This window comes from Nansenia antarctica (genome assembly GCF_963989245.1).
Source record: "Nansenia antarctica genome assembly, chromosome: 6".
Classification (NCBI taxonomy): domain Eukaryota; kingdom Metazoa; phylum Chordata; class Actinopteri; order Argentiniformes; family Microstomatidae; genus Nansenia; species Nansenia antarctica.
In genome coordinates, this window is record NC_137676.1 from 41,652,314 (window position 1) to 41,663,485 (window position 11,172).

Here is an 11,172-nt window from a genome sequence, read left to right on the forward strand (position 1 = left end):
ACCTTAATTCCAGATTAGCCGAAAAGGGCAGCACTCTCTTTTGGGGTTTGGATATCAGAAGACACAGGGAACAGAGGCAAGTGTTTTTGTGCTTCATTTTTGAAGGGGGGGGGATGTTGGGTGGGATAAGAGGGAGTTTCTGTAATAGATACTTATCTTACTGCCCTCAAGCCCTCAAACAAAGTCCCCCTCTGAAGAGATTATATCCCAGGGAGGGCACATTAACTCTAATCCCATGCTTTGAGGCCTAGCCCCCTGATACCACCCCCTGTCCCACTTCTTTCGACCCTTCTGTTGTGGGGGGCTAGCTTGTATCTGGTCCATGTATAAGGAGGGCCTGTGGCTACACATTAGGGGGGTCAGGGTGTGTGTTGGAGAAGGGGGGTTAGTGTTTCAATAGCACGCTGACTCTAATGAAAAGCATTGAGGGGTGCATACTGCTGTGTAACTGATTCCCCTCTCAGAAGAGATTAGGGCCTACATTGTTGGTTCGGTTGCTCATTTCCATGAGAGCCAAGCCTCCCACCAGTGCCTGGTTGGCATTGTTATTGTGGGCTGAAACATAGAGCCCAGTGCCCCTGGCTTCCTTGTAGCCTTTGTTTTACAAATGGCTCGAAATGTAGATGTCACGTCACAGATGCCTTACAAGCTCATTAGCTGCTCACTGTGAGGCAGTAAAAATAGCTGCATGAAGTTCACTTTTTTTAAAATATATTTTCTTTTACATTTCTCAACAATTTCATAATATGAGTTTATTTTATGCAGCCCACATATTCATATTTGAGGGAACAATGACACGCTCCAATAATAGCATTCAATGTGTTATGTTATGATTCATAGATGTCATGGTAATTTACCAACACTAATATTCACACTGCTAGTCATTAGTCAACAAATAGAATCTTATAAAGATGAGTGAACTCAATTTCTCTTTCTCAAATAATGGATGATTATTTTTCAATTATAATAATTTGAATATGTTAGCAAGTATGTGCTCTGACATCATGTCATGGTGTTAAAAGTATTTGCACGGGTTCCACTGCGACTAATGTGTTTAGAGCAGTTCACCATGATGGAACCTTTTTGTGTGCCATCGGGTTTCTACAGCTCTGTTCCTGACTTTATGAATGATGCCAGTGGGCAGCAGGAGCAGGGAGGGCTGTGTGTGGGCTCCCTGTTCTCTCCATTAAGAGTCTCTGCATATGCGTGGAGGAGCCACCTGGGCATCCCTGCTGCAAGCGTCCCACTCTCTGTTGGGGAGAGGCAGGGTGCTGCTAGCTAACTAGCTTCTCTGGTGCTCTGGCACAGTGAGCTCACCAGGGAGCAGGGAGCAGGGATCAGGGGGCTGGTTGGGGGCCCCTGCGGGTCCAGGACCCACGGGGGGTGGAGCGGGCCCGACGCAGGGACACCAGCAGCAGTCCCAGCTGTCACACTGTCCGTCACAGCCTAACGAACGCCGCCTGTCACTCACTCAGTGGAGGGCCGTCAATCAGGGCACACCCAGGAGGGAGCGGAGGGGCGGGCTTCTGGCCAGCCCTTAACAAAGACATACTTACATTTGCAAGCGGTTTCAGCGCCACTTCTCTGTAAAAAGAATGATAGAGTGATCTTGATAAGAGTAATGACAAAGGACAAAGACTGGAAGGGGGTCTGGAGGGGGTGTGACGGGGGGGGGGGGTGAGGTTGGGGGGTGCTGATAGTTATGGGGTGAGAGAGCTTGATAACATTCATGCTTTGCTTACATCTCTCCTCCGTGTTTGTGTCCTAGGAAAATCCCATTACCAGAAAGAATAGGGGGCTCTGGGGGGAGACAGTTACACATTTGTTGTCAATTGACTTCTACTGCTTCTAATTTCTTATAACAAAATGATTTACCTCAGTGACTGATTTAACTTTCAGGTTACAGGCGCTACTAACTGAGAATCAATCATATAATATAAAATATCCTATCATTTATAAATGTGGATTTGTTCTTACACATCTATGGTTACTCAGGGCGAAAATTAAATGAAATGTCTTCCCTTCCCACTTCCCACAATGTCTCCAGATTCAGATTGCTACTCTCTGCCCTTTCTCCCCCTCTATCTTAGTATCTGGTTAGGGGTAAAAGAAAACGAACAAGGAATAGGTGTTGAATTCTGTGTGGATTCCCTTTAAGCTGTTCTTGTCCTGTTCACACCTTTCTATGAGCTATTCTCATTACATACTACTTAGGCCTTTTGTCGGCTCAGTGGCAGGTGATGGCCAGTAATTGAAGTCACACCTGAGCCTATTGTCATCACTTGCTCATTAGGACTAGCTCTCTCCTACTGGTATTTTACCTTTAAATTAGGTTGTCTAGTGTAGTCAAGCACAGTTACAGTATCATAGGATATGTATGAGATAGGGAAATGAAGATGATCATTGAGTTCAACTTGAGAGAGTGGGATTGCCAGCTGTATCTGAGGTAGAGAAACTGTTTCACTATCCCCTATCTTGTATTTTTATCTCACAAGCAACTGAGGACAACCCTCCTCCATTTGGCCACTTTTCTATGCAAACGACTAACATCCTGATAGCAAACAGTACAACCTCGACCTGTCAGAACGAGACCAACACCTGCATTGTAGCTGAGCTGCAAAAGAGGAAAAGAAAGAGAAGAGGGTCTACAAGTGAGACAAAAGCCATTGCTCTGAGCTGTTTGTGTCTTGAGATGTAGTGATGGCCTAAGCCTCCTACTCTTTGCTCTTCAGTCACCCCATTGTACCAGTTGTACAAATTTGCTCTAGGCCTGGGAGACCCCACCCAAATAGCTCCTCCTCTCTGTTTTTATCTCTCCCCATCTATCCCCTGCACAAGCCTTCCCTCCCTCAAGCCTCCCGCTCACTCTCTCATGCATGACACACACACACACACATGTGCGCACGCACGCACACACACACACACACACGTACACACACACACACGCACGCACGCACGCACGCACGCACGCACGCACACACACACACACACACACACACACACACACACACACACACACACACACACACACACACACACACACACACACACACATTCAGACTTGTAAGTCCAGCAAGTAAAGTATCCTACAATGTGCACCAAAGTGCTATTGTTCAAACAGATAGCTCTCTAAAAAGCCAAACGTTCATTATTGTTGGTGTAAACTGCTTTATTATTATTAAATTTAATTTTTAAAAAATATATCGAAATCTTTTTGTAATTTAATAGACAGTTAATATATTGGCTTCTGTGTAAGACTTATTTAGGATCGATACATCTTTAAAACGCACACACCCATGTTGAATACAACTGGAATATTTGTAACATTTAACAATCAACAGTGCGCATTCAAAATATTGAAACCACATGATAGCTAGGCCTACATGCATCGTAATGTAAATGTAAGTTTAAAGTGTAACGTTTTCTACTGATTCAACTGCTGTCCTTTTGGAGAACATGGACGAAGGAGAGGAATACGAATTGTAATGTTCTCTTCTTATCTTTAACAATCCTTTGACCTCCATGCATTAGCATTTGTTATCTCACAATTATCATATACATTAGTCAACACCTGTTTCACTTAACCACATTTAATTAGGGCCATTGAAACTAAATGCTGTAGCCAAAACAAAACCATCGAGTATGTAAAGGGAAGTCTGTTATTGTTCAATCACAATAAATTAACAAAATAGCTCAATATGCGCAGCCGTGGGCAGGTAACCCATTGACACCCTGAAAGGTGAAATGATAGTTACATGCCAATAGCCTAACCGTTTCCAAATTATTTTATCTGGGAATTTACCCGATGGCCTATGATATAATAGCTTTTTTCTTCTTCTTCTTTTTTTTCTTTTAAAAAAGATAATAGCCAAAAATGTTGTTAACTAGGCTAATCAGCAAATTAACACATGACTTAAAAAGACTATAAATAACATTATTGAATACATTAAAGGTTCTATCAGTGGTCATAAAACGTCTGCAAATGTGTTAACATAATTTGGACTAATTAAGTTGGCTAATTCAATTCACATAGGCCTACTTATTGTAAAACAGAGGTTGCAAGTGTCATCCTTCTTGAGTATTAGAAGTAGGCTATGCATGGTGTTAACAACATTCTAATCATTGGTAGGCCATCTCTTGGTGCAGAACATTGAAAAGAAAAAGACAATCCGATGTGGAGCTTTATAAAGACAAATCGTCTAAGCATTTGAATGTTATCATGATACTACTGACCCCAAGTTTCATGTTTAAATGCATGGCTTATTATGTATATTTGTTTATTATTTGTCTGTAAAACAAGCAATATGTATAACTTTTCTCTGTTGACCATGCACTTGATTAATCTCTTACTGTAAAATGAATTTAATCGTAAATATCAGCAAGGAGTTAATAGCTACGATATGAGAGTTGGTGATAGCAACAACTGGCAAAAAAATAATAAATACATTATATGCAGAAAGAGCAATAGTTTCTAGTATTCTCCGCATCAGAAAAATAATTTTAAATGAAGTTTCATTATTCGTCTCACTATAGATCTGATTAGGTTGAGATAAGTATTACGTAGGTATTTAGCGCCTTTACCAAACCGTTAAAAGGAACAGCGGAGTTCTCCTTTGATGGGATTTGACGCGAGTGAAAGCCATGGTCTTTTGAACGCAGCTGTCAATCACTGCGGCTAAGACCGCCCATGACTGTTAGTAGGGGTATATTACGAGCTCTTGAGGGGATGGGGATTGTCATTCAAACTCTGATAGTCAGGACGTCAGGATGCCTGCGTCACAAACTGGATTTGGCAACTTCTTCTTTGAGAGAAATATCAACATGCCACCTGGATATCAGATTCCGCTTTTGGGATGTCCACCTGGGGTACAACAGCAGCCGCATCACCTAGCCGCATCGATGGCTGGGGTTCCTATGGCATATCCAGGACTTCATGGATATAACTTCATCCCTTATCCTCACCACAGACACATCGCGCACATGGTAAGTTAGCCTATATGAGAAAAACTTTTAAATTCGATTCCAGTTCATGATTTGACTCTGTCACGATAACCTGAATGGCTACATTCACTTATAAAATCATCAATGTAGGCTATTATTTGGTACCACTCACAAAACAACTTGTGCTTGATGCCGCCCATCATTACCAATAATTAATAATAATTATTATTAATAACCAATAAATCATGTAGCCTATTTACGTGTTTACGCACCGCTCAAAAGCTGGATCTAATCATATTTTTTGTCTTTTTCCAGAACAACTCTTTCGACCTGAAAGCCGCCTCTCCTTATCACCAAGCGCTTCTGGCTCGAGGAGGGCCATTCTACCCGCAATACCGACCAGGGTCCGGCGACGACCCCAGCAGGGTCGCCAAGGTGGCCACCCGGGAGAGCACCAGCGCGCTCAAGGCCTGGCTGAACGAGCATCTGAAGAACCCGTATCCAACCAAGGGAGAGAAGATCATGCTCGCCATTGTCACTAAAATGAGCCTCACACAGGTGTCCACTTGGTTCGCCAACGCCAGGAGACGGCTGAAGAAGGAGAACAGAGTTAGCTGGGCGTCCAAAGGGAAATCGGACGAGGAGGATGAGGGTGAGAGCGACGAAGACGAGGGTTCACTTCAGAAGAGCCGTCTGGACGACGAGGAGGAAATCGACCCTCAAGCCGTCGATGACCAGCAGGATATTGGAGACGATGTGATCAGTTCAACGCCACAGCCTGGTGACGCGCGCCTGGTGAAACAACGATCAAACGACGACAATAAGGACAATGTTATCACGCAGGGTGGGGGACAAGTCGAAGCGAATGACACAGATCGCACAGCATCTCGTTTGGAAAGTAAAGAGCACGTTGAGTGCCAAAAGCCCAAAATATGGTCGTTGGCCGAAACGGCGACATCGGAGACAGTGAAAAAGCCCAAGGACAGTGCTTGTCATCCCAGCGGCCCAGAAGTTGGCAAATGGTGGGCTGAATGGGCATCAAGGAACGGACTTTATATTCCCGCATCTTACTCTGCTCATGATATTCTATAACAAACAAACTGAAATAGTAAAATAAACATATTTTGCACTTTAACGTTCCAAACCTCATGGACTGGAACTGGAACCGTCCATTTCTGAAGTTTACATGTACTTATATTTGGAAATGTTGGATGGTGTGAGACCAAAGACTCGTTCAGAGCATGTTATGTCTGTGTAAATAAGTGTAGATATATTTTTGATGAACTCTCTGTAAATTATAATTTCGTCATTCTTATTATGAAGAATTATTTTGCGAAATAAAATTCCTCAACACATTACACTCTTTGTCGTGTACTCCTCTGGTTTTTTAAATGACCAAAATGCAGTTCTTACCAAGACTGAACATAAATAATGTACATTGTATGATGATGCATGGTGATGTGCTCTAGTCTAACTTGATGGACTATCAACAGGAGCTGTTTTAATTAAGGAGCATACATTAGTGAATTATCATATCAAACAGATCTGTACAAATCTTTTCAAACAATCAAGTATTGGCCCAGGTTATCTCATTGTTGGGTCATGCAGGGTGATAATTAACACCAATTCCTCCTGCAAGTGATACATTCCCAATAAGGAAGCTGGGGAGCCAGTTCTAATAATATGGTGGAGAAGTTTACTTCAAGTTTATTTCTTACGTCACATTACACAAGTGAGTAAAATTCTGCTTCGGATCCTGACATTGCATTGCAGCATAATAATAATAATAATAATAATAATAATAATAATAATAATAATAATAATTAAAATAAAATAAAATAAAATAAAATAAAATTGCTTTTATTATTTACATTATTTGTATAGCACTTTTCCTGCAAACGTTGCAGTTCAAAGTGCTTTAATCATTATATAATCATCATTTAATTATTTAGTCATTTAAAGGCAATATTAAGTAAGTATGTCTAAGTAAAGTTTATTTCTATAGCACCTATCCCAGACCAGGGGTCACAAAGTGCTTTACATATATATAAAAACATAATAAAAGAGCAAAAGTTAGCAGGTTAAAAGAAATAGGTAAACAAGTGAAAATAAGAACAAGAAACAAATAACAAGTGTACAACAAATAATAACAGGACACAAAAAGACAAGCTTTTGGGGTTAGCATCTATTAAAAAGATGTTTTTAGTCTTGACTTGAAAATATTTGCTGAGGTTGCATCCCTAATGTAAACTGGCAGTGCATTCCACAATTTGAGTGCATAAAATGAGAATGCAGGCCTCACGAAATCTCTTCTTTTGTTAGTACCAGCGTCAGAATACCTAAGAGCTCTATTGGGCTAATAATTGAAATCTATTCTGAATTTAACAGGAAGCCAGTGTAGCCTATAGTCTCTAAAATAGGAGTTATATGAGCTCTTCTGCTTGTTTTAGTAAAAATCTAGTACCAATTGCAGCTGCCAATAGCTTTCTTCCGAAGACCAGAAAGGAGACCGTAGTCCAAACGGGTAATAACAAAAGCATGCATTAACACTTCTTCATCAGCTTGTCGGAGAAAATGTCTAACTTTTGCAATATTCCGTAGATGATCAAAAGCATTTCTAGATTTGATGTGAGGCTCAAAGCTTAAGTCAGAATCTATAAGCACACCTCTATTTTTAGCTTCATGTTGGCAGCTTGAAAGCAAGGTTCCTATGGTGTTCAACAATTTGTCTTTTTGTGGTTTTGGTCCAATGACAAAAATCTCAGTTTTGTCCTGATTTAGTTGTAGAAAATTGTTGGACATCCAAAGTTCCATATCTCGGAGACAATTCCCCAGCGAGCTGAGTGCATGTCAATTATCAGGCAATTACTGATATGTACAGCTGAGTATCATCAGCAGAACTATGAAAATTGACACCATGTTTTCTGATGATTCCACCTAATCATGTACAGGGAAAAGAGCAAGGGACCAAGAATAGACCCCTGAGGGACCCCATATGTGATAACATAAGACATAGGGCATAATAAATCAAGCATATTTCAAGATAAAAGTGTCAGTAGTACAGGACATACGTGACAAAAAAGAATAGGCATAGTACAAGCTAAGGTGGCAATAGTGCAGGTAAGACAAGACAGGTTGCACTAGTGGTGCCACTAGGGATAATAGCGCTCACTGTAGTAAAGTGGCTTGAGTTTGGAGTTGCTGTAGTCCATGTACAAGGGGTGAGCTATAGGGGAAGATAGTCATTTGACTACAGTGGGCTTGTTCAAGAGCCTGATCGCCTGGGGGAAGTTGTTTGTTAGTCTCTGAGTCTTGGCCCTAAAGGTCGATTTAAGCTTCTGCGTCGAATTTACGTGCGTAGCCTACGTAGCCTATGTAAGGGGTCTCCACGTTTATAGTTCTACGTTCTAGTTCTACGTTCTACGCGGACCGCGTTGCGTTGGTCGGTGTACTCATTGCGGCATAGAAAAATATGCTTTTCTTATTCTATCTCGTTAACGGTACATGACTAAGACTCCATTCAAAGTTCAGTGTGTTCAGCATGCTATTCTGGTCATGGAGAATTTTAGTTAAAGTAAGTTTTAGTAAATGACATTTCGAGCGAGCCTTTGCCTTTGTGTGTAGGTAATCTAAAAAGAACAGTGGGACCATGGAGGCCAAAGGCCTGTGTAGTTACCCCACGTTTCCATGTAAATTCAAAGGTCTGTACCTCTGTTAATCCCAGGATAATGAGAAAACCCCTGGGAGCAAAGGGTGTGAAATGCACAGTCCCCTTCACCCCACCTCAAGACCCACACACAAGTCTTCACTCACCACAAACAGAGAGCAGAAGGTAGACCCTCTTTTTACAGGTGGCCCAAATGAGGTGTAATCCCAAAGCAAACAGGGGGGACACAATGGGACCAAATGTGTCAATACTGTGTAAATACTATGCAGAGTTAGGCAGTGTTATAGCAATATGGCTTTCAATCCCATTAATTGAATCTTGATAAACACACTTTATTTTATTTTTTAAAATGTTTTAGGGCATTTCTGCTTTATTGGGATAGAGACAGTAGAGATTGACAGGAAGGATGGTGAGAGAGATGACATGCATAATATGTCGATGGCCGGAATCGAACCAGTGACCCTGAGATTACATGGCCTTAGTGTGCTACACCACCAAGGGACCCGATAAACACACTTTATGTCAGTAAACATTTTGAAATCAGTAAAATAAAGTCCTGGCTATCATCTTTTGTTCCAATTTTCAAGGTTTGATAAACCCTGCTAGATTATAATTATATAATTATAATGAGACTACTGTTTTGCATTACATTGCACTAACTACCTAAAATATAAATTTAAAAGACCATATTGACTGACAAAAATTGCATGCACCCAAGAACAGGACAGGGTCAATTAAATGTAATGCTCAATGACTATGGAACAGTTTTTTGAACCTCAAATAGCTCAAGTAAAGCACTGACTCCCCCTTGTGGAGAATCTACGTACCCTCTTCAATTATCCATTGAATAAACAATAACAAGAAAAAAGATTAAAACACATAACATTGTCTCTTGGTTTTATAAAAGTAAAAACTTCAATACAAACACAAACCAAGACAAGAGTAAAGAACACTTCAATTATTATATATATATATATTTACAATTTAGTCTAAAGGAAAGACAGACAGTCTAATGATATCTTAAAAAGACAGTATAGTGAATGGTAAATGTATAAACTTGAGCAATGAGCAAAGATGTTGCACAAATGGACACACTTTTATTCTTTTGACATATCTACAGAATTATTACCTAATACATGGGCAGGGGTGCCAAAGGAGAAGGCATTTGGCTCATTTATAGCAAATGATCTCAACAATGGATAATGTGAGACTGTACATAACTGGCACAATGTTGAGCACACTTCTAATGATAGCAGCTACTTCAGGCTGACACGCCCGGCCAACTCTTTTTGATAATAGTCGATAATACACCGAATATTTATAAAGCAACAATGCGCAGGTCATCGTATAACGTATGCTAGACATTAGGTTGAGCTTGGCGATTCATGTTTATAAGATTGAGGATGCAGAAAAAAATCCCATTTCTGATTCAGGTTTGGAGGTATGGAATTCTTCCTGTTTCACCAATTGTCCATTTTCAGTGGTGCCCTGAGCCTGGGTTGTGTCCTCTGTCTCCTCTGGTATTGAGGATATATCTTGTATCTGAATGGTATCTGGCTGTTGTAGCTGTCCAACCTCAGGGACCATAACACGGGCGTCCTCGTGTTCAGGTTGTTTATCTTCCTTCTCAGGATCAGGAATCATAAGACGGGCATCTTCATGATGTCCTACTAAGTCTACCACAGTCTTGTTGTCGGGTAGACACCACTGCACACAGCATCTCTATAGTGCAAGACACAATGTTCAATTTATTAGACATTGAAAATAAATAAAAACTGCAAACATTCTATTAAAAGAGGGATAACACTGTTGTTAAACTATTGAATAACATAACAGGTTTATTTAGTAAAATAGATTTTACATTAACAAGGCTAACTTGGAAAAAGAATGGTTAAATTAGTATTTGACTGATACACAGGAGCACGTACCTTTCCTTCCCTCCCAATATCTGCTTGTCCATGTTTCCCTAGTACAGAATGAAATAAATATATTATTAAATGCCCATCATAGTCAAAGTTTACATTCTAAAAAACATAAAAAGAATCGTTAAATACCTTTTATATTCCACACAATGGCCACACATGCCACAATTAATGCGCCGACAACTGCAACTATAATGGCTCCTTTTGCTCCAGGGGAAAGGCCTACTGTGAAGTAAAATCAGATATTAAATCTAATTATCTAAACCAACCAATAAGACCAGATCCAGTATTTGGAGATTCAATATCAAAGAGATCTAAGGACTATCTAAGGACTATCTAAGACCAAATATTTACCTTCTGCCCTATAAGACTCTAATAAGCAGATCCTAGGTCTCCATATTGTAACTAAGTTTAGTACACAATCATCATAGACTGCTATTCAAAGTCTATCATCATCCAATGAAAATGTCAGTAAAATATCCATCTTTGAGTGCACAGGAAGCAGCTTGTGAGATTAGCTAGACCTAATGCAGTGGCTCACACCTATACTACCACAGGAACAGTCTTAAAGACATATCAATGACTCGTGTGGCCTGGGGTGGTCCAGTGGTCTAGCACCGCGGTCTACAGTGCACACATATG

At 40.5% G+C, this 11,172-nt stretch overlaps 1 protein-coding gene and 1 long non-coding RNA gene across 2 annotated transcripts; one reads left to right on the forward strand and one right to left on the reverse strand.

Moving 5' to 3' along the window:
- Window positions 1-4,767: 4,767 nt before the first annotated feature.
- Window positions 4,768-7,402, forward strand: irx7 (iroquois homeobox 7; the record flags this gene model as incomplete). The annotated part of the gene is made up of 3 exons (XM_080534493.1): window positions 4,768-4,983; window positions 5,257-5,785; window positions 7,392-7,402. The coding sequence occupies 3 exons, from the start codon at window positions 4,768-4,770 to the stop codon at window positions 7,400-7,402; spliced, it is 756 nt and encodes a 251-aa protein (XP_080390619.1).
- Window positions 7,403-10,105: 2,703 nt separating this feature from the next.
- On the reverse strand, window positions 10,106-10,739 carry LOC308161346. Its single transcript, XR_013937532.1, has 3 exons — window positions 10,663-10,739; window positions 10,537-10,574; window positions 10,106-10,330 (listed from the first exon to the last, which is right to left on the reverse strand). It is a non-coding gene; the product is annotated as an uncharacterized lncRNA (long non-coding RNA).
- Window positions 10,740-11,172: the final 433 nt, after the last annotated feature.